The sequence below is a fragment of the Camelus bactrianus genome, chromosome 10 (assembly GCF_048773025.1).
Source record: "Camelus bactrianus isolate YW-2024 breed Bactrian camel chromosome 10, ASM4877302v1, whole genome shotgun sequence".
NCBI lineage: Eukaryota > Metazoa > Chordata > Mammalia > Artiodactyla > Camelidae > Camelus > Camelus bactrianus.
In genome coordinates this window covers 69,634,949-69,659,664 of record NC_133548.1, presented here as the reverse complement: position 1 = coordinate 69,659,664, position 24,716 = coordinate 69,634,949, and the positions used below count along the sequence as shown (strand labels likewise).

The 24,716-nt window shown below is 39.3% G+C and overlaps 1 protein-coding gene across 1 annotated transcript; it reads left to right on the top strand.

Moving 5' to 3' along the window:
* The first annotated feature begins 8,614 nt into the window (after positions 1 to 8,614).
* Positions 8,615 to 19,065, top strand: MMP13 (matrix metallopeptidase 13). The gene is made up of 10 exons (XM_010953186.3): positions 8,615 to 8,747; positions 8,838 to 9,079; positions 9,771 to 9,919; positions 10,099 to 10,224; positions 12,478 to 12,639; positions 14,080 to 14,197; positions 15,163 to 15,296; positions 16,270 to 16,429; positions 18,154 to 18,257; positions 18,872 to 19,065. Exons 1-10 carry the CDS (start codon positions 8,628 to 8,630, stop codon positions 18,970 to 18,972), a joined length of 1,416 nt encoding a protein of 471 aa, XP_010951488.1. The 5' UTR covers positions 8,615 to 8,627; the 3' UTR covers positions 18,973 to 19,065.
* Positions 19,066 to 24,716: the final 5,651 nt, after the last annotated feature.

Genomic DNA, 24,716 nt, shown 5'->3' with positions numbered 1-24,716 from the left:
GGTGTTTTGAATATTAAGAATATAAACAACAAAAGCTAATCTCTAGCACAGTGATTGAAGTCTCACAATGTGCCCTGTGTTTTACAATTAAATTCTCTCACTAATCCTGTGGGACTGGTTTCATTATCCCCACCTCACAGATGAAGAGACGGGCTTGGGTCTGCCTGGCATTGGGGCCCATAATCACTGCCAGTGCCGCATTTGCTATTTCTTTTACGTATTCCAAACTAAGTTTTTGATAGCCTTGTACAGTTGTGTGGTGCCTGAATATTCTTTTTCACTAGAAGTAAAGGGACCATAACCGCCCCCCCCCCGACCCCATTCATTACTGCCTAACAACCGAACAGTCAAGGGCACCGCACTGAGTGGAAACTCAGTGGCTCCAAGCTGCGCCCCTCGGGCACTTGCTGTGTCAGAGCCACTTGCTCCAGACCAGTGACGAAGGGCTCCTTCCAGGTGCGGGGTTTTGCCCTGCTTCACTGAATGCGCAACAAGGCAGGGATGTAGTCAGTGAGGCTTGCAGGACTCATCTGAAAAATCTTCTAGAAGAACTGATTTTGTGTGGTTCTACCTTGATCATCTGTGCTGTGTTCCTTTCTAGACATTAACCCATTTGCCGTTGCTGTGCGTGAATCTGGCCACACCTTGGGCCCCCGTCACCCCAGGGCCCCCAAGGCTCTGATGTACCCCATCTGATACGCACCCATTTCAGCCAGAGAAAGATTTTCTCTGAGGATGATGGCAAAGGTGCCTAGGCGCTCTGTGGTTTGTTCAGGTTTGGTCCTCCCCTCCTCCTAGAAGTATTCATTTGCCTTGCTGACCCCCTAAGACAGTTTTTCCCAGTCTGTGTACAGTGGAACCCCAACATTGCAGGAAGCAAATAAGAAGAGTGTCCCCAGCTCAAAGAACTGAGGGAATCACTCCAAGCTCTAACCTTTTCTTAGATTTTCATGATGTTGTGAAGTCCTCCAGGACAGAAACTGGTCCGTGGCTGCTTAATTCAGTATCTCCTAAATTTGTTTGACCATACACGTTTCCTTCTTTCCCTCCTTCCTTCCCTCTTCATCTATTCTCCTCCCTTCCTTCCTACCATTAAAGTTGGTGGACCACCTCTAACATCCCATTGGAATGGGGTTTCACAGCGCCCCTTCTGTTGAAAACTGCAGTCCTAAGACATGTAACAGGAGCATTTTGCTCCATGAGTTTGTGCAAGTCTGGATCTTACCAGGGACTTCAGGTTTATCAGGTTAACCTCCATTTATTTTTTAATTCAAACTTTTAATCTTATCTCAAAAGGCATATTTTATGATAATTTAATTATCTGTGTACCTCTACTTTAATATTCTCTCCAAATCTTTTTCCTATCCCAGAAGAGAAGCTCATAATTGCATGCTGTACTTCAGCAAATGTGTGGCTGATGCAGACTACAGAGTACCATTTTATAAAATCTATCCTGTTAAAATTTGTATAATTTAAATTCAATTCATTCCAAATTTTGTATGAGAAAAGAAATTTCTCTTAATGGTGGGAGATTTATTCATTGAAATATATAATCTAATTAATGTATAATTTAATTAATATATAATCTGATTAATGCAGGACATGGCATCCATCTTTGGCCAAACCTACGGGCCTTGGGGACAGGGTAGATAATCATTACATTTGCCATCAGAACAAAACTTTTATTTCAGTTCATTTTCTCACTCCGTGAAATTGAAAAACAGGGAGCTATTATTATCCTTGTATCTGAAAAGAAATACATAATTTACATATGAAGATATATATTCAATTATATAAGAAAACAGTAAATTAGTGCCAATTGGGACTGGAAGGTGTCCCACTGTTTTCCCATTTTAATCCTTATATTATCAACTGTATCAGTCAGGATCCAACCAAGGAACCAGAAACCACTTTAAGTATTAAACAGAGGACTAAGCTTCACAGGTGATGGAAAAGCTAAGGAGTTAGAAGGAGAGGAAATTACCCCAAAATTAGCAACACTGAAAACATCTTCTAGCCCCTGGGACTGGAGGGACATAGGGAGCAGATGACGCGATCAACCCGGAAGGCTGAGTGTTGGGAAAGACAGGGAGAGTCTGAACCCACGAGGGAGTGATGCGGGTGGCGGAGGGCTGGAACCACAGAGGGAGGGGCTATCTACGGAGAACTGGAGACAGTCAGCCTTCCAAGGAAGAGGGAAGGGAGCACAGGAAATCCTGGCTTTTCTCTGCCTGCTCTCCAGTGCCTCCCTTTGGTTAAGCCAACAAAAAAGCCCTTTGGCAAGAGAGCCCAAGAAAAGTACTAGTTAGCAGTGGGAGGGTTGAGGGTGGGAAGTCAGGGGCATCAATTTCACTTTAAAACTAACCAGTGACCCTTCCCCCAAACCCAGGGCAACCCAGGGCAGTATTTGAGAGTAAGAATTAGGAATGGTTCTCCTGTTCCCCGAACGGACGCTTGCTTCCACCCCAGCGCCTTCGTGCTGGCAGTTGCTTTCGTCTAGACTAGAACTCTGCTCCCAGATATCTGTATGGCTGAGCCTCCCTTGTCATCTGGTCTCAGTTTCAAGTATATCTCCTTAGAGAGCCTTCTTTGACAGGCAAGTGAAAGTGTACATCCCCCCAGCCCAGCCTCCAATCATTCTACAGCTGTAGAATTCTTATATTCTTTATAACTTTTTAGTTATATAACGCTTTATATTCTTAATAACATTTGTAACCAGCCAACCTGCCTTCTTTGCAGTGTCTACTTTCTCCTCCTAATGCCTCCGAATCCTCGTCAGTGCCGTTCACGCAGTGTCCCTGTGCTTACCAGCGTGCCTGCACGATGGTTTTGCTGGATGCTCTGTCGGTTAGTTACTGTGAATTACGGAAACATATCAGGTGCTTCCTACGTGCCCAGCACTGTTACAAACGCTCTTTGAGCCTCATATAACCAATAACATAGGTACTGTGATGATTCCGTTTATATAGTTAAGATTAGGTAACTTTTTAAAAAAATTGCGTTCTTTTTTTTATTGAAGTACAGTCAATAGATTAACTTTTCTCCTCGCTCTGCTCCAGCCACACTGGTCTCCTTTGCTGCTTTCATCAGATATACCAGCACCTTCTTACCCCAGGGTGCTGCATTTGCTCTTCTCTCTGCTGCGTTCTTCCCCCAGACAGCACTATGGCTCATGCCTTCACCTGCCTCGGGTCTTTACTCAAATGTCACTTTCCTCAGTGAGCCCTCCCTGGCCACAACATACAAATTACAACACTCCTCCCTGATCCCTCGACTCCCTATTCCTTTTTCTTGCTCTATTTTCCTCCTCTTCTTTCTCTCTCTCCATGCTAGAGTGTTAGCTTCATGAGGACCGGATTTGGAGGTGTTTTGGTCAATGCTGTACTAGTGAGATTAAACTAATCGCCCGACGTCAGAGAGCTAATAAATGGCAGAGTTGGGCTTTGGCTGGTGTAACTGATTCCGAGGCCCGTGCTCTCCATCTCTACGTGGGCTCCACAGACTTCGTTAAGGACTACATCACTGGACAGGTAAAACAAACAAGCACCCATCCTGTAGTCCATAACTCAGAAGGATTTCTATGTCATCTAGATATCAGTTTATTATGTTCCTTGTCTTAGACATGTCTTAGTTGTTTGGTCATAACTTTTCAACCAAAAATAAGGTCTTTCTTTGACTCATTGTTATTAATAGTGCTGCGTGGAGATCTCAAGGGAATCACTGAGCTTGGATTCCCAGGAGACACCCAAGACATCGATGCTGCTGTCAATGACCCCAACACTGGGACAACCGCCTTTCTCACTGCAGACAAGTACTGAAGGCATGAAATCCATCCTAGCAGCCAGGTTGAGAGAGTAGCCTTTGCTGGCAGTTCATGGTTGCAGTGAATTCCTGTCTATAATTTTCTGAAATTAGCCAACTAGAGCATACAGAAAAAATTTAAATATTAACCTCTTTAATGCATAGCATGATTAAGATACATTTTGTGCAATTTTGAGTTCATCCTCAATTTTATGATAGCTTCAGTGAAGAAAGGCAGATAATGGGAGATGGCTACCCCAAATTTATTAAAGATGGCTTTCCTAGAATTTGAAATAAAATAGATGCAATGTACCAATAACCTGGCAAGTTTTTCTATTCTAGAAAGTACTGTTTTTAAAAACATTTAAGATTGACTATCATCTACATACATAAATTTTATATTAAAATTTTATATTTTAAATTAAATTTTGTATTAAAATGGATATATTTATATATAAGGGGTTATCTAAAAAATCTTGAGGTATCACACTAATTTTTTTCTTCTAGTTTTCTCTCTATTTTCCAGCCATTATGCAAAAAATTTATTACTTTTTTGTATATTACTTTCTAAATCAGAAAGTCTATTGTTTAAAAATAGATAACAACTATTTCAGTGAATTAAGGTAAGAAGGTGAGGTTAGGCTGTTTTAAAAATAGACTTTTTGTTTCATTGTTTAAATATTAGGGATTTTAAAAGACACTGAAATTGCTGTTGTTAAAACCACTCAGGCCCCATTTCTCTAGCTTGTTTTCATTTCTATTATTCACTGCCAAACAATCCTGATTTTTCCCTTTTCAGAGACATTTGGGCAGGGATGGGCTAGAATATATGTTCTATTTCTGGTTGTTTTTCTTTTATAGTATTTGGTTGAAACTGGCAGAGGTGGACATTCAAGGACTGCCCTTTCTAGCAAAACACAATAAAAATTAAAATTCACTAGGAATGAAGCCCAAGAAATTGTCTTGACTTTCAGATGTCATACTCCAGTAAGAATTAGAGAGAATTTCATTTTTCTTGCAGTTTCTATTTATTTCTTTTGTGGATCAACCCAGTATGAATGCAAGATCTCTGAAGAGCATGCAATTCAGATGTTAAAAGTGAACTCATCTACAAAACAGAAACAGACTTGCAAACACAGTAAACGATCTTATGGCTACCGGAGAGTTGGGGAAGGGTGAGGAGGGATAAATTTGGGAGTTCGAGATTTGCAAATATTAAATACTATATATAAAATAGATAGAAAACAAATTTCTTCTGTATAACACAGAGAAATATATTCATATCTTGAAATACCCTTTAATGAAAAAGAATATGGAAATGAATATATGTGTGTGTGTGTATATATATATATATATATATATATATATATATATATATATATATGACTGGGACATTATGCTGTACACCAGAAATTGACTATATGTCAATAAAAAATAAATAAAATTTAAAAAGTAGATGACCTCCTAAATTGCTGGCCTTCTGCTTTGCAGCTTCGGTGTCTAAAATAGTGGATTAGGTAGTGATTAACTGACATAAGTAGGTTAAGCAGGGCACTCTTACGCCTTAATCTAGGGTGTAAATATGATTAAGTGTTTAAATTTTAGTTTAGTTTTCTTTTTTAAGAGCATGTGAGCCCATTTCATGGGGTTAAGGGCAAAAAAAAAAAAAAAAAAAAAAAAGAAGAAGAAGAAGAGACACAGAAAGAAAAAAATCAGAAACTAGAACAAAGCTTCCATCAGAGAGTGTTTACCAAAATCATTGCTCCACGCAGTTACAGAGTCAGGTCATTTACCTTTTAGAAAAATAAAGATACTGCCTTAGCAGTGTCGTTGTCAACAATGATAATTTACAACATTAAACTGAAGACAAATTTTTTATCTTAAAAATTCTTTGATTTACAAAATTTTCATAATTTTAACCCAACTCAATTGGCCCATTGTTCCTGTTTCTTCTAATCTGGAACACCCCTGTGCTTTACTCAAGGGTTGTTCATAGACGTTTTTGGTTCTTTCCCAGGTGATGTTTTGAGCTTAGAAACTGATGATGACATATGTTTTAAAAAGTCCCATATTGCTTGTATCTGAATCAGCAGTAGATACCCGTACCTAATTTCATCCACAGTTTTGTTTGCTCATTCTCCAGGTTTTCAAATTTCCCAGTGATTCGTCAGCTTGTAAATACCAGCGCCGCCTTATTATGTTAAAGGTGTCGTTTGAAACCACAAACCACTTTGCCAGCGGTCACCGAAGTCTTGGCTTTCATCTTAACAATTAACCTGAGATAAAGACCCGTGTTGACAAGCAGTTTGCCAACACACTTCCATGTGCTGACGTCCTGATCACTGTCTAAAACCTCTCCTCCACGAACAATAGCCAATGGGGAAGCAGTCTGATTATTTCCCTAAGGAATCAATTTCTACTTTAATCTTCGGAGGAATTTTTACTCATTCCGCGAAGAAAATTCCACACCGTGTAACAGCATGTTCTCATTAACCTGTGCTTTTTTTTCTTTTGCATTGTTTATGTTCTTAAATGAAGTGAGAAACTAATGACACACTAAAGCTCTTCGATAATAAGCATTATTTTTAAAGTTGAAAAGCTGTGACTTTTATTTACATTGTTCATTAAAAATATTTCTTTGTAAGGGAGGTAATGTTGTAATCACCTCAAGTTAAAGGCTCCCACGTTATCCTTTGTTCCATCATCATAGTGACTAACATAATATTCTGCATAGTTGAGACTCAATCAATATTCATTGATTTAATAACTAAAAGGGTTTTAAAAAATTCAAGTTTAAGGTGGTAACATGTCTAGAAATCTATGAAGCTCTGTAAGTATCTATTTAGCCCATTTGGTTCTTCTTGTCCACATTCAAACGGGGAAAAAATGTCATTTAAAAATTAATGAAACTTATTTTTTATTTATGAATGAAAATGCTGAAAGAACAAAAACATCCAGGACTCAGACCTGATTGTTTTCCTTTGTGTATTGATTTGGTGTTTAAATTCAAAGGTAGAAGTCTTCATTTTTCTTATTTTCCTCTCTGAAGAAAGAGAATGTCATTTGTTTTTAAACTTCCTTTAAAAGGATTTTATTGTCAAGGACTTCCTTTTTATCATCTAATGTGACTTTAAAAGATTGTGAAAATTAATTGGTAAGAAACAAATGTTTTCTGATGAACTAACTTCCTATAAGCTTAATAGATGAATCAGGTTTTTGGATAATTTTTACCTAATCTCAAAATCACGTGGACATGGAAGATGCTTAAGACAAACGATTATTTTGCATTGCTGGCTGGGCCCAGCTTTTATCTTGAACTCATTGGAAGTAATCTGTTGTAAGGATCTATTTGGCTCTATTTTGGATTAAAAAAAACATAATAAATTTCCCTCAAGGGGTTGCTCGCACTTCACAGGATTTTCCAGTCTCCTCGGAGGCACTGGCCAGTTCAGCTTGTAGCACTTTTACCCACATGGTGGGCTACGTCTTCCCTACTCACCCGAATCTGTATTCATGCTCCTGCTGTTTGTCTTAGCATGTTTCTGACCGAAGCTTCTCTCGGACTCGTAATCACTTAAATTAACTTGCATTTTCAATCGTTCTATCAATCTGAAGATCAGGGCCCATGTTGCTCTCCTGACATCTGCAAAGGACCAAAGATGGCATTCTGAGTTCATGGTATTAAATGTGTGACATTCTAAAGGGAGTAACAGACCAGAGGCCCCTCAAGGATGCTTTTCCTGAGTGGTTGGACCAAAGGTACTTCTATTATTCAAACTTAAAAATGAAAATCAAGAAACTTGAAAATGGCCCAAGAGCCCTACCTTTCTTGAGCACTCCTAGGAACCAAGCAGCTCGGTTTTTGAGAAAAATTTTGAGAGTGGATGGGGTAGAGGGTCATGCTTGACGGTGGCTTAGAACATAAAGTCTTCAGTCTACTGGCCTGGATCCAAATGCTGGTAGGACCATTTACTAACTGTGTCACTTTAAACAAGTGTTTAACTTCTCTGTGTCTCAGGTTATTCACATGTGGAGTGAAAAATAAGCCTCCCAATTAACTGTACCTACTTCGTATGGCTGTGGTAAGGGTTAAACGAGATAAAGCTTTTTAAGCCTACCACGCAGCAATCCCTCAATATGCGTTAGCCGTTGTGTTGTATTCCAATATACTGCATTCTAATACATTCTTTTACCTCTGCCGGGACCTGTATGAAATTCAGGCAGGACTCCATGTTTGTTGAGAAATCCCACCAGTGTTTCTAAGTTCCGACCACAGCACTCAATCCTGTGTTGAGTCTCCAAGCTTGGCTCTGGTCCAATTCCGTGACCCTCAGGTATACATACACAATATTTCTCTCTAAGTTACTCTGGAGAAAATGAAGTTTAAAACTTACCAGGTTATTGACATTCTGGAAACAGGACTAGGTTTTCTCCTAGAAAGTGTACCATCTTAATATTCTTATCTGAAAAAGTTAAAGGAGCTACTTTCCTACAAAGGAGAGAAAATTTTTGCCAAGTGAAGTGAAAAATATACTTTCCGCTTCTTCCCACAACATCCATAAATATGCTGAGGCTGCTATTTTGCCAGATGGTTTCTGAGACCCCGCTGAAATGAGAAAGCCCTCATTTTCTATTTCCCTCAAATTCGACCACAAACCACACTTCTTGTGAAGAAAAAAAGAAAAAGTCGCCATGTAAGCATGTTTACCTTTAAGTGACTAGGAAGTTGAAACTTGTCCATAAGTGATGACTCACTGTCCTAGGCTTATAAAAGTAAAGGTACGTGTCCGTGGAAAGGCAGCAGCCTCTAGGCACAGCCGTTCAAGATGCGCCCAGGTGTCCTGGCTGCCTTTGTCCTCCTGACTTGGATGCAGTGTTGGTCCCTGCCCCTGCCCAGTGATGGTGATGATGACGATCTGTCAGAAGAAGACTTCCAGCTCGCAGAGGTAGAGTGTGTTATTTTGTCAATTCCGGTGGTCTCATACATCTCACGAATGCCTTCTCTTAAAAGCAGGTCATTTCGGTCTCTTTTCTAGAACTATCTGAAATCATACTACTACCCCCTGAATCCTGCCGGAATCCTGAAGAAGACTGCAGTGGGCTCCGTGGTTGACAGGCTTAGAGAAATGCAGTCTTTCTTCGGCTTAGAGGTGACTGGCAAACTCGATGATAACACTTTAGACATCATGAAAAAACCAAGATGTGGGGTCCCCGATGTGGGTGAATACAATGTTTTTCCGCGAACTCTCAAGTGGTCCAAGATGAACTTGACCTACAGGTAAATCACAGGCTGTCTTTCTTTAATATTTGTTAGTTTTTTTTTTTTTTTAATACTATCCAATGTCTAATTTTCAGCACCAGCTAGAGATGCCAGAACATGCAAGGTCCCATTGTTTTAGGGAGGCCTTAAATATTAAACTGGAAGTTAAGTATGTCCAGGAATAACGTTAATACAGTTGATGAGACAATCTCGTAACATCTATTACTGTTACGTTAACCCAGCATTATTTTTCATGGCAAATCTCAATGTATTTCTTTTAGACATGAAATCAAAACAGAAGTAAAAGTAGTTTCAAGAATCCGTGCAAATGTAGTAGTCAGGCATATTTATTACAACAGTGCTGAAAATGGAGTTTATTCACTCTGTGAACTCTGTTTTAGAGCTATTTCATTTGTCTAGGCTATGGTGATACACTCTGGCATGCAGTGTAAGTTTCATTCAACATCTAAATACTTTAAATTTGATAAGAAATGGTCAAATATTTGGAGATACTCAAACATCTGATTGAATCCTTTTTTTAGTCTTTGTATGGTTTCCTAATGAAAAAGTTCTTTGAAACAATGGACCTCCAGTAGAACTTGCAGAGAAACCGTTGCATTTTGAGTTGAAAAGCAGTATTCCTAGAAGATATATTCTAAACTAGCTTTCACCTTCCCAAAATTTAATTGAAACCTTTTCTGTTGAATAGAATTGTGAACTACACCCCTGATCTGACCCAGTCCGAAGTTGAGAAGGCATTCAGAAAAGCCTTCAAAGTTTGGTCTGATGTGACACCTCTGAATTTCACCAGAATTCACAACGGCACCGCTGATATCATGATCTCTTTTGGAATTAAAGGTAATGATGCAGAATAATTTTTGAACATTGTTATATTCTGCTCCTTAATAGACTTTGTTCTCTTACTCCTTCTTTTAGTCATTCATTACTTTTCACAGAATTCAACAGAAACTCACCAAGCACCTGTGCTAGGCACTACTGGGTTTAACTAGATTCTGAATTCTTGTTTTTGTGTGTAGAGCATGGCGACTTCTACCCTTTTGATGGACCCTCTGGTCTGTTGGCTCATGCTTTTCCTCCGGGACCAAATTACGGAGGAGATGCCCATTTTGATGATGATGAATTCTGGACAAGTAGTTCCAAAGGTAATATTTCTTATAAAGATATCATTCATGATTATTGGATTCAATTAGACCATGAACCCATTGATAAGTTAAGCTTACGATAAGTTACATTTGGTATTTGATTATATTCCCCCCAAAAGTCTAATAAGTATGATAATCTTCTACTGACTAGTCTCCACAAGTGACATTTCTACAAACCAATATGTAGCATTAAAAATGAGCAAAATCTACTGGGTGTGGTGGCTTGAGGGATACTGGCTAACTTAGAAACAGGATCACAGTGCTTTCGTCAACCAAGGTGTTGTTACGGCGTGTTGAAGTACAGTTTACTACAAATGTATACCTAAAAACTATTAGGGCTAAATACGTAGATCGTAAGTGAGGCGGATGTGAGTTGAAATAGTCTTTTGTTCCTTTGTAGGAATATCAACGCACAAGTCCAGTCAAGTATCAGTTCTCTGTTGCACGAGTCACTTGTTTTGTCTCTACCACTGATTTTATAAATACCATTCAAACAAAGCAGGATAGTGTCTTACTTCAAAAAACACGAGACAGACCAGATGAAATTGCATGTATAAGAGCAAAATGAAACTGACTGTTGAACGAATTCAGTCAGTAGTTGAATCTTCAAGGCTGAAAAGAACTGGGAATGTTAATTTAGGCAGAAAAGCCAGATTGTCCCACCCAGGACTTAACTCTGGAGCGACATGAAGGCCTAGTTGTGACAATTAGAGGTAGTTTCATAAACAGCTAATTTTTAGTTATTGACTTAAATACAAATAATTTTTCTGAAAAGTAAAACTGAGCCTTGAATGAGCAATGTCTTAATGCCTATGCTTCCAAACTTTGGAGGGAAAGGTGAGAATTTACGTATTTAAGTTCTGACTATTTCACAGGTAAGAATGACTTTAGGAAGAAACAATAGCACCTAGTGTTGTTAAGTCAGAGTCACGGTAAGCCTCAGTCTTTGATTCCTGAATCAGTTCTGGGTTTGCAATATGAAACTGAAATGAATGAAGACATCCACAAATCAGGATTAACTTTTCAGCTGAAGGCCAAGAATCCATTGCTAGTTGTTCCAATGAAGAATTTTTTGTCATTCAGATTATTGTGAACTTTGATCACTCTTATCATCTGCACTACTGACTAAGTTAGTTATATATTTTCTTTATACAGAGGCTATGATAGCAAAGGTTATTTAAGGTCAAATTGAAACCACTGGCTCCAGCTTTCATGTGCTCTTTTTCTTTTAATCTCTTATTATTTTTTTTCCAATTTAAAATACCAGTATTAGGAAGCTCAAAAATTGGTGGAAAAAAATGCCTAGAGGAAATAATGTAAATACAGTGACACAGTAGTCTTCAAGAGTAGAGGAAAGTTGGCCAACCGTGTTGAGTTTCTCTTTCCTTAAACTCTAGAGTCTAGAGATATTCTGGAAAGGATCGTTTGGTTGGAGTTTGTTCCCAGGCAGATTCCTGGAGACCTTATTTAGTGCATCCTCTCTACCAGGTCATCATACCTGTGGATGCTGCCTCCTGTTTAGAGGATGTTCTAAGCCGCATCCTAGATAGGAACCGCCCTATGTGTTCTCCCATGACTTTTCACTTAAGGTTACACTGTCTCCTCCCCTCACCTGACCTGAGAAAATAGAGCAAATGAGGATTCCTGGTGTCTTCCCAGGAGGTCCGTATTGATTACTGATCAATCTGTTGACATTCTAATTTTGTAGACAACTGTAATCAGAGAGAGCACTGAATTATTTATCATGATTAAACCAGTGTTTTGAATCTTCCTTTAAGGAACTGAATATTAATTTTAAAAGGTGAGTAAAATATCCCAGAAAGAAGTGGTGACCCGCCCAGTAAATGAGGAAAATAGCATTTATCCTGTTAATTGGTCATTGGAGGATATTTTTTCTCAGTTTCTTTTTTTTGATATATTCTCTTTTTTTAAAACACCTTTGTTGTGGTATGATTCCTGTACAGTAAACTACGCATATTTCAGGTGTATAATCTGATGAATTTTGATAGATGTATACGTCAGTGAAACCACATCACAATCCAGATAGCTAAGATTTCCATCACTCCCTAAGAGGTGCAAATTTCAGATTCCCAGTTTATCCCTTCCCACCCTCTTTACCCCTTGGTAACCACAAGCTTGCTTTCTATGTCTGTGAGTCTGTTTCTGTTTTGTAGATAAATTCATTTGTGTCCTTTTAAAAAATATTCTACATGTAAGCAATAGCGTATGGTATTTTTCTTTGTTTTCTTACAGGCTACAACTTGTTTCTTGTTGCTGCGCATGAGTTCGGCCATTCCTTAGGTCTTGACCACTCCAAGGACCCAGGAGCACTCATGTTCCCCATCTACACCTACACGGGCAAAAGCCACTTTATGCTTCCTGACGACGACGTACAAGGGATCCAGTCTCTCTATGGTAACTATGAACGTATCAGCTAAAAGCAGAACAGATACATATATTTAATTTCTAAGAGATTAGTGAATTTGCCATCACCAATATTGCTGTCCTGGTTTTGTTATTAGAACCTGGGGAAACATGCCCATTTTTTCCTTTCCAGATCAGGCTACCTGTTCAGGTAGAAAATAGTCCATTCTCCAAAGTGTTTGCAGAGTGTAACTCCTCATTTTTGTCTTTCATGCATTGCAAGGTGCATCTGATACCCTAACAATACCCCTGACATAGGAAAGGGAAATATTTTATTCTCCATTTAGCCAATGAAGAAACTAAGCCTGAAGAGTTTAAATAGTGTCTCAACAGTAATACAGCTGGGTGAAACCCAACTGGATAGTAACCCAGCCTTGGGGATAGCTTCCACACAGCTTTCAGAGGGTGAAAGCGAGATTTTTAACCCACTTTGATAAATTCTGGGTGTTCTTTCAACGACTCCAGTTTGCCACAGTAGAAGCCATTCAAGTGCCCTGTGTAGTGTTCAACCATCATCTACAGTGACTTCTCTACAGTAAGAATGTCTTCTTTTTTTCCTTCCAAATTTTCAATAATATTTACAAAATAATTAAGCCTCAACCCAAACAAGCAAGATTACCTGCCATAAATAGAATGAAAGCCACAGTACACAGTCATCAGTGTAAACACTTCTAGACCACAGAGCTCCGAAAACTGGCTCATGCCACCACAACCTATTATTTCTCCTTCTGGATTTCAATCTACTACAGCAGTGCGTGTAGGCCCAGGCAAGAATCTCGCAGTTCTTAATGGTCCTACGATATTGTAATCGACGGATTTGATGATAGAGTAAGAAGAAGGAGGTAGAGAAAAAGGTTAGAATTATTTTATACACTGCCTCCCTTTTGCACTCTTGGGAGCTGGTGGAAAAGTTCCAAACATGAGGCAAGTCCTATCCGAGTGGTCCAAGGCGTGGCTTTCCACTGAGACGCAGCTGTGCTGCGGTAAAGTGGGCAAGCAGCAGGAGGGGATGTGGACAGCTGTCAAAACAGGCAAGAGGACGAGCCCGAGGAAGGGCTCCAGAAGTGGCTTTGAGTGGAAAGTGTTTCTTAAGAGAAATCTGTCAGTGGGTTGTGCAAACATGGGAGAAGTTTCCTCAAAGTCTTTCCCGCCCCCAACCCCGTCCATTTCTATCGCCAACCTCAAGAAAGTAAACTTGTTGTTGAGATGAGTGTCAAGGGTCTTGAGGGTGAAAGCAGAAGGGGAAGTCCCGCAGGCAAGTCCCCGCAACCCTGGAGGAAGGAAGGATGACATGGTATTTGGAGCAGTATGTGTAGGAGCCGCAGGACTGAACTGCCTCCCTGGAGGGAGCCTGTCCTGCTTTCCATTGGCAGGATCAGTCAGCAGTGGGGTCGTCCTCAGTGACTGCCTTCATTTATTCCATGACTGCAGGTCCAGGAGACGACGACCCCAACCCTAAACACCCCAAAACGCCAGACAAGTGTGACCCTTCCTTATCCCTCGATGCCATCACCAGCCTCCGAGGAGAAACAATGATCTTCAAAGACAGGTACTCTTGGTATGACTATAAACTCTGCATGTCATAAACATCTGTGAAGCTGTGCCTGCCAATTGCCAAATCACCTGCTCAAACTTCCAGAGAAAGGTGAAAATTATAGGCCTTTGGGCAGTTTGCATATTTCAGGTGAAATAAGTAACTGATGGATAAGCAGCTCACTTTTCATCGGATAACCTTGGCATTGTACAGCTTCTCCTTACATCTTTGGTGGTCGTTTTTCTTAGAAAGATAGTTAAAGGAAGCAACAAATCCAATTTATTTATTTAAAAAACACACATGTATTGAAATTAATTACCATATTAGTAAGCTATTACTCATAATTCCACATGAATTTCTTTGGAAATGGAAAGACTTTGGTTCTGGTAACATATGCGGGAATTTGAGAGAGGAAACACTTTACAACCTAAACCTGTAAGGGGTGAAAAGTGAAATGCTAATTTTTAATTTTGATATTGTTCTAATATGCGTATCTGTTCATTTATTCGTTAACCTATTCATTGCTCCTTCATCTGTGATCCAATGGCATTCCCACCTCGTCTATTCTGGCTCTAATTACAGTGTGATCTGGGTTTTGTTTTTTTTTTTCTCATGTGTCAGTTTCCCCAGGGCATGAGATCTTGGAAGCATAGTTCATGTCTTCTTTCCAGAGCCCAGCACAGTGCCCGGCATGTTTGTTTGCCACTTGCAAGATATGCAACATTGAACAAAGCGTAGTTCCAGCCCAGAAAGGACTTGCAGCCCTTCACAAAGGCTCTGTGAGATTTTAGACCTCAACACGTTACACTAGAGTTAGGATAGCAACAGCTCGTTTAGCTAACCCCTCAAGGGAAGTGGTTGGGGAATGGCCATGTCTGTCTAACGTACCTGTGTTGATGTGGAGGTGGGTGGCTAGCAGGATAGAAATATTGCGCTTGAAAAAAACGATGGCCAACTCTGCATTTTTGCTTTCGGGTTAGATTCTTCTGGCGCCTGCATCCTCAGCAGGTGGACGTGGAACTGTTTTTAACAAAATCGTTTTGGCCAGAACTTCCCAACCGTATTGATGCTGCCTATGAGCACCCATCTCGCGACCTTATCTTCATCTTCAGAGGTAAGCTTTCCACCAGCGAGACCTCCCATGTGTCCAGAGAAGGCGATGATGAACTTGACACTCAACAGCTGCTTAAACTGGTCATTGTCAAAAATGCATCTAAATTAAGAAGCGAGTATAAGAAAATGGAAGCCAGAAAGGACCTGAAAACTTTTTACCAAGTGTCCCCAAGTTTGACACTAAGAAGTCTACATGATAAATCATATCCTCTCTGTTTCATAGTAATCATGTCAGTTTCTTCTCTTATTTCTTCTTGAGAATCAATTACTAAGCAGATGTTATACCAATGTTCATTTTGAAAAATTGAAAAAATTAATCCATAGTTCTGAAAAGTCAATTTATTTTATTTTCTCACTTTCTTTTCTAGTCATTATCATATGTAATACATATTTTTAAATATTTATATTCATGGTGTATATACATTTTAATATTTTTCTTGTTCCCTTGACATAAAATCATGGAAAAATTTCCAAATTGCTATTCCAGCTTCATGATCATCATTTATAATGGCTGCATGGCATTCTACTGATGCTGTTTTTATTTTGTTTGACTTTTATAATTAACCCTATAATGAAGTTACCTTTTAGAGGAGGAAATAACAAGTTTCTACCTGGTATAAAATTTGAGTTTTCAGTCTGATTTCCTGTTCCTACTATGCTGCTTATATTTATGTAGAAACCTTACTGCATTTTCCATCCAGCTCCAAATTTAATATTCATAAGTAATAAATTGCTAAACTGATTATGATATTTGGTTGGCTATACTTACAATTCAGAAATCAGGATCTTAAATCCTAGTTTTTGTTTGAAGGATGATCATAGTTTTGTGTTTCATAAACATGGTGACTCCAAACATTGAACTAGTTTTTTTTATAAATGTGTAAAATGAGTCTTTCTGGTTAAAGTAAATGTTTGTACCTGTGAGTCCTAACAGATTCCCTTGGGTAATAAAACGATTCTTTCACTTATTCTAGGCAGGAAATTTTGGGCTCTTAATGGTTATGACATTCTGGAAGGTTATCCCCAAAAAATATCGGAACTGGGATTTCCAAAAGAGGTTAAAAAGATAAGCGCAGCCGTTCACTTCGAGGACACAGGGAAGACTCTCTTCTTCTCAGGAAACCAAGTCTGGAGGTATGGCAGCTGTATTTACCCACCATCTTGCGTCATAGAGGCAGAGTGAGCCTTGAACATCTCTTGCTGCTTAAAATTATTATCTCGTGTTATTTTAAATGTCCAACCAGTCATTCACTCCTGTTCCATGTCAGCTCCTGCAGCCCCTAAGACAGGTATTTAAGCCTCTGAAAAGCCCTCTTGAAAATCAGATGTAATTCTCACCTCTCCTGGGCCACTTTTTTTCTTTCTTAGCCATTTGTGGTACTTCAGCCATGGCAAAACCATCGCTCTTATTTTGACATTTTCATTCTCTGTAATCTTTCTCCTGGATTCACTTTCTTCTCATCTTCTCCTAACTTACATGTAGCGCCATCTTCTGTGGCCAGAGAGGACGCAAGATCGGTACAGGAGAAGACTGAGCAAGAGAAGGCAACAATTTCTAGAGAGTCTGTTGAGCCATTGGAGAGGTTGACCAGCAAGCTGCTAGGCTTATAGTTTGTAAAGCTGGCCCTTTTTGAAGAATACATGGGGCTGGGATATCTAAAACACGTGTAGAGTTTAAGGCAGCATTGACATTGGCCATATTTATGAGCCCAGATCCATGTCTGTATTTGGGGATGATTATCTCATAGGTGCTCAATACTTGACATTTTAAAAATGGTAGTTTTACTTTCTCTATACACATGCATGTATACACACACATGCATTCCTTTATACACCATCTTTACCTTTTGATTTCTTTATTTCGTGTTCTAGTCCCTTTACCCTAAATGAGGTCTATGGTTCAGCCAAGACGGATGGCTTACCATGTCTCAAATGCATTGTACTTTTCTCTCCCCCAGATCTTTCCTTGTGTAATTTCCTTTCTGGAGGTCCTTCCCTGTGTTTCACCTTTCTGAAAATTCTACCCATTGTTTAAAGTTAACTTGAAATACTGTTTCATCTACAGAGTCTTTCTTGATCACCCCATTCAAAGGTTACCTCCCATCTCATGTGACGCCCATGACATCTCCTGTTTACTCTCTCTTGATGCCTGGCTTCTGATGCCCAGTGCTGCAGTTTTGTGTGTGTGTCTTGGGTTTCCTGATGGTTCAGTGGTTCTTGCCTTTTACCTGTCAGAACATACCTCAAGCGTACAAAGAACTCTCACTGGTAACAGTAGGAATAGGACATCACGGGAGGCTGTGCTCCCAGGTTAATTTCAGAATGTGTTTGGTTGGCTAGGGTGGACTATGTGCAGGGGAGGAGGAGTATGGAATATAGAGTTATGGGAGGGGAAGCTATGCTCCCATTCTCAGCTTTAGAACCACCATATGCCCCTATAATTTTTAGTATAGAAATTAAACCTTAAATAGCTTTGTATTCATAATTGCACTTAGCAAGTTGTCTTACACATAGTGAGAGATCAATAGATAATTGCTCAATGCATAAACATATGTTTATTTCACTCTAAGAATACTTTCCTAATGACACGCTTTTATAACAGATATACACATTTTGAAATGGACATTCGCTTATAACTGTCTTCACAAAGAGGGCCTTTAAGCAAGTCAAAATACGCACAAGATATCCACTTTATGCTCAGTATTATAATTCCTAATTTTAAAAAGCTACCAGATGTTCTTAGTGGACTTAAAGTTTTGAAACTTCTGTCAATTTTGAAAATTGCCTTTATATCCACTGTATTATTTCTAAGATAATTTACCCATAACCTACTTGAGTTTCTTTTTCTTATTAAATAGCTATGATGATGCCAACCGCATGTTGGATACAGACTACCCCAGACTCATAGAAGAGGAATTCCCAGGAATTGGTGATAAAGTAGATGCTGTCTATGAGAAAAATGGTAACGAGTTCCCTTGCTTTGACCTTAATTAATGGAGGGCATCTGTAGCCTGTCAAAATCATTTCCTTCTAAAGGATTTTTATACAGAACTTCCATGTGCTAATAAATGTCCGGCAGTTAAGGAATTACTCATTCCTATGTGACTACTTACACAGACAGCAAATAAGAATTAATATGCTTAGAAATAAATGAGAATTTTACTTAGTAACTGCTGATTCTATGAATAAAAGATGCCAAATCTTAAGCATGCTCTTAAAGGTGATAAAATGCAAAGAGTATTGCCATAGTTAAAATCTGGGGTGGGGTGGGGAGTAATTTATATATGAAAAGCAATAACCTCATAACTATATAATAATTTTTTGCTTCAGTTATGGACAGGGAGATTATCTCTAACTTACAACAAATAACCAATATCAGTAATTCAAGCATCAAAACTGGAACTCATGGCAAGACAACAATTAATTTAATATAAGCAATTATGGAAGACTTAGTGGTGTTTATAAAGATACACGTTGGAACGTCAGAAAAAAACAGATTGGGCTTTTAATGTTCGCTAGCGTAAAGCTTCATTATTTTCAAACTCTGAAATTTTCTTTTTGGTCTTTTTCTTACAGGATATATCTATTTTTTCAATGGGCCCATACAGTTTGAGTACAGCATCTGGAGTAAACGTATTGTTCGCGTCATGCCAGCAAATTCCCTATTGTGGTGTTAGGTGTTTTTAAAATACTGTTATTTAAATCCTGGAGAGCATTTGTGATATTACTTCCAGATCCTTTTGTGTGTGGGGGGTGGGTTTAGGGGAGGGGGAGAGATCAAGGGAAAGCTTAGTTCTGTGAACAAGCTTCAGTAAATTATCTTTGAATATGTAGTGTCTGTGCAGCTATGCGTGGCTGGAACCACATTGAATTTTATAGTAATGAAATCCATTATCTCCACTGATCACCTGATCTATACGGAACCAGTAGTTGACAATATTCCCCACATCAGAAATGGGATAGATGGTCTGTCAGAGAGTTAGCTTAATATATTTATAAGGAAACTTTGCAAAGATGTAAAAGTGAATGACATTTATACAATTAGTGAATCATCTTTACTAACTAGTATAAAATCGTATGCAAATGGAATTCTGGGGGGAGCATGTAACAGCCTTACACAAACAAAGATCAGCCAAAGGAAAATGTCTGTAACAAATACACTATAGACAACTTCCCAAAGGAATAATTTGGGTTTTGCACTAAAAATATTTGGATGCCCACTCCCCTCTTCATAAGGAAATGTCAAGGTCACTAAAGATAGGAGACAAGGACTAATGGTCAGGACACTCGGTGTGGTCTTTCTAGTCTCTTCAATTTTCACTTTTGACAATGACTCAAAGACTATTCTCAAAGAAGACAAATATTTCTTTTCATATTTATAGAAGATAAAGAGAGATGTTCTCTCTGTGTTAAAATACTTCAGGTCTTTCAAAACGATCAAAATAAATTAGAATTGTTAACAAAATGACCTAAGGCCATGGCATCACTTTTTCCTAAATCACCTGATTATTTAAGATCGAAGGTAATATTTAACTCTGTTTTATCTAGCTAATTGTTTAAATTGTCCAGTTTACCTTAGGTATAATCTATTTTTGAAAGATATTGACTAAGATATGTCTTATAAATTGTAAATGTATAAGTTAAGATAGAAGCACCCAAAATAAAACAGCCTACTGGATTGAAGAATGAAACTATGCCTCTTTTCTCTCCTTTTTTTTTTTCTTTAATCCCTCAGAAATTTTTACAGTGCCTGGCACTTAATGGCCATCAAGGAAAGAACCATTGTGTTGAGAGAACATGTTCATAAAAACTCAGGCAAAGAAAAGAAAGTGTGTTATATTTGCAAAATGTATTAGGAAGTGTTTGTATTGTTTATAATAAAAAAAGATATTTTCAACAGACTTTGTTATCTGGTATATTTTTGTCTTTTGGTATAATTTTAAGCTTTCCTCACACAAAGAGTGTCCATTTAAATTATTCTTTTTTCTTGTCAATGCTTCTTGGTGATGTAGGTGGTGACTATTTCTGTTCTTTTGTTTGTCTGGTTTTTGTAAGGAGACTAAATGCAAATTTAGAGTTAATGGTGCCAGGCTCTGTTAACTCCAGTTCTGGGGGAGTTTGGTCAGCCTGGTGCTCAAGAACCCCTTCTTTCTGGGTGAACGTCCCTAGATCAAGCCCACAGGCTCCTAGGAATCCTCTCTGCTCAGAGTATCACTTGGGGATGAAATGGAAAGAACAACAGATCTGGAATCAGGAAGACTGAGTTCCAATGCTAACTCTGCCATGAGCTCTGGCATGTCACTTCAGGCAGGTCATTTAATCTCTTTGGGCTTTACTTTCCTTTAAAATGAAAGGATTAGCAGCTTTGGGGAAGTTCAGGAAAGGCAGGGTACTCAAATGAGGAAGACAAACACTGTCTGGGAGACTCAGGACCCACTGAGCTTCAACATTAGGTCCCTTCTGTTTTCTTAAGCACTGCTCATCCCCAAACACTTAATAAGTACCAGTAAATGTCAGGCACCTATGATACTGAGATGAACTATGAAAAACTTGACCTCTACCCCTGAAGACCTGCTTTCCTACTGTGGAAACAAAGCAATTAAAATTCAGTAAATGAAGAGCTTGTTTCAGGGAAGCAATAACCACTTGTAATGAGTGCGGAGAGGACTGCTCATTCCTTCCTCCCAGTGAGCCCCCAAAGTCAGTCGATGCACTTTTCATCCTCCTTGACAGTTTGATAGGATCTTGATTTCTAGGTTTTGCTACTGGAGTGGAACGTCATCCATCCATCCATCCATCCAATAAATAAATAAACTATAATAAATATTAATTCCAGTCTTGTGTCAGGAACTTAAGTAGATGCTGGGGTTACAGAGAAAAGCAAAACCTCGTTACTTTCCTGGAGCTCACAGTGTAGTTAGGGAGACAGACATTTATCTAAAAATATATATATATAAATTACAACTATGATAAATGCTACAAGGAAAGGAAACCTGGTGCTCTGAGATCCTCTCATAGGAGGGGTTTTACCTACTGTGTATATGGGGGGGGGTGGGCACAGGAGGGTGGTTAAAGAAGGACTTCACAATGGGAGAGATTTATACCTACATTGACATCAAGAGTGAGTACGGGGGAGGGTATAGCTCAATGGCAGAGCGTGTGCTTAGCACACATAAGGTCCTGGGTTCGATCCCCAGGACCTCTATTAAAAATAAATAAATAAATTAACCTAATCACCCCCCCCCCAAAAAAAAGGGAATATAGTCAGGGCAGTAAAGGGAATAGGGGAGAGGGCTCTGGTCCCATTCCTTCAGACTAAAAAAGATCTGCTGGAGCCCAGGAGAGAGTTACAGGAGTGTTTTATGATTTTGGCAGAGTATGGACCTATATCAGGAAACCCTTTAGAGCCAACCATGTTCCTCCTATTCTACACCATGCCAAATATAAATCAGAGGATCTGTGATACACAAGGGAAAAACGCCTTCTTGATTTTTAAAGCCTAGAGAAACAGCGTGGGTCGTTCTAGGGGTTGGTATGTCACGTGGATGTGTAGTCCGTGGTAACTGAGTCAGCTGATGGGAACATCAACTTTTTTGTAGTGTATGGGTGTCAGCATTATTCTGAACCAAGGTGGGCCCCTGTCTCCATCAGAGCCCTGGCCTGGCACTCAGTGAATCAGGGAATTGTACTGGTGTGTAGAAGGCCGCTCACCACCCCCACTCTTCATCTCAAGTGGATAACTCAGCTCTCAGGGAACCTCCTGGTGGACAGTTTTAATTCCTCTCTGCACAGGAATGGTTGCTTTAGGATAACACTTCTCAAACATGCTCTGCAGGCCAGCAGCAACAGCATCACCTGGGAACTCACGAGACATGCACATTCTGTGCCGCCCCAGGGCCATAGAAGGAGAGATCTGTGTTTTAACAAATCTTTCCATCCCTCAGGCCCCACTGTCCCTCAGAAAAAGTCTAAGGAGGTGCTCCTTGCAACACTTTTTCTGAGATAACATGGGGTTCCTGGGGTTCAAAGCCTCCTGCTAAGATCCTGGGAAACACTGTACTCTACACCCCTTCCAGAACATTCACAGTATACGTTAATATATTAAAGACTACAAGTAGTCCAATGCCAAAGAAACTATTCAGCTTGTGGAATAAGAACAATGTTTTCCAAACATATCTGAACATGGAACTTCATTTACTTTCTTTTCCTCTCATTAAAAAAAAAGACGTTTAACTTGATTTCAGAAAAATTTCCATCTGCTTTATTATTTGCTTGCATGGTCTCTCTCATGGACGGCTAGATGGCAACATATAGTTAGGATTATTTCCCAATTTCCATCTCTGCTCCGGTCTCAATTTCAAATTCCCAATCTAACTGATGTTATGTGGATCAGTGACCTTCTATTGTGGCCAGAACACCAAATTCAAATTATACCAAATGGCTATTTGGAGTTTACCAAGGCGGGGCAGAGATAGTGTTTAAAATCAACTCGGTATGTGTTGAACAGTTGGTCCTAATAAGCTGTGCTATGGAAGGTGTTACAGTCAAAACACAAATAGCGTGTTCACAGAGATATTCATGTATGATGTGAGGAGACCAAACGAATCTTTTACGAGAGGTAAGACTATATCCACAAACGTTGGAGTGTATTTGCCCAGAGCTAACGCCAGGGGCAAATGCATTGCACTCAGGCTGAACTGTAGCTGGAATCCCGTTTCATCAGGTAATAAGGGTGAAGAGTTTGAACACTCCCTTGACTTGAACAAATAGTTCAAATGTTTTTTGAAATAGGAGCAATTGACAAGATCCTAGACCAGTGTAACAAATTTTGCCCCTGAAATTATCCCGGGAGAACTTTCATGTTAAACTGAAAATAGTGTCCTTGGTCTCTACATCTTCATATCAGAATAAAAATGCCAAAACATATATAGCAGACCTCCCAGAAAGACAGCCACCATCTCTCCCTACCAAATTTAAGTCCCAGGTACAGACAATACCGTGGTATTTAAGGACGCATCGGAAGACTGTGAGATTCACAGTACTTCCACCAGGTGGCGTCAGCAACACTCTTTTGAAAATGATGAATCATTCGGATGATTTAATTAAGTCACAAAACCAATGCTTTGTTCCTTAATGCAGGGCTGAAGAACCTGGCTAAGTTGCTGATGGTTAATTCCTGACTTTATGCCATTGACTTTTAAATAAGGTTTAACAGCTAAGGAACTCAAGAAAAGCTTGCTCTAGTTTCCTTAGTCACCTACCACCTCAACTCTAAAAGCTTCCTTCTCCGAGGGGAGAGTCAGTATGGTGTGTGATGCCAAACCACCGAGACCGGTGCGGGCCCCCTGGAGCCGGGGCCCCCTGGAGCCGGAGCGTGTGCGTCATCGCAGGGCTCTGGGTGACAGACTCCAGCGTGAACCACAGAAGACACAGTATGCACAGAGAGGGGGATCCTACTCCAAAGAGAAACCAATACATTTATTGGTTTTCTAGCCAGGAGCAAGAGGGGAGAAAATCCCAAATCACCAGGCGCGTTTCCTGGGGACGATGTCAAGTTCAGAGGAAGAGAACGCTTAAGGTTTCCAAAGTTTCTTTCACACATGGTTTGGTTTTTCTAATTTTTTTGGACATTTATACCTGCCTGATATTTCAGAGTTTGTGAAATGCTGATTTAAGATTTCTTGGCCTTGTTCTATCTACCTTATTGTTCACAAGGCACTCAAATTGGACTGTTTTTATTAATGACCTCCAGAGAATCAAAGACGTGCTAGGTTTACACCAAGAGCACGGCCATTTCAATAAGAATTTATCATAGTTAAATTGTAAATAGTTAAAATTATGCCTTAAAATTAGATGTTGTGAGAAGGAAAACTTCTCTCCATGTATTTAAAATTTGTTATAACCCACTCTAGAAGTAATCATTTAATAATATCCTCCCCCCACATCAACTGAGCAAGGAACGATTTTAAGTCCTTGATGTCTGGTGAGTCTGTGAGATTCTTAAATCTTGGTTGAAATGGAATGAGACTCACATTATTCAAAATCCACCTGTTATATTTTACAGTTTTTTACAAGTCAAGATATCGCTATTTCCATTTTCATGGATTTATGTTGGATTACAGGCATCATCCAAGTATCTTTAGCTATGGCCCCATCTGCTATGCAGAAAGATTTAAAAATAGTTACTGAAAGTGTGTTTTGGTTTATTTGTTTTAAAAATATTTACGTATACCAGAAACCTTCCTTTTCTTGACCATCTTCCCTTTCCTTTAACAGACTGGGCACTAAAAGCTAACACAGTCCAAGTCACAAGCAGACAACTCTATCTGAAAAGGAGCGATGCTTTCTGCATGTAAACGTGTGGCCTTTCTGAAGTGGATACTTTAGCCAGCCTGTACCTCTGCCTAATGAATGCCCAGTG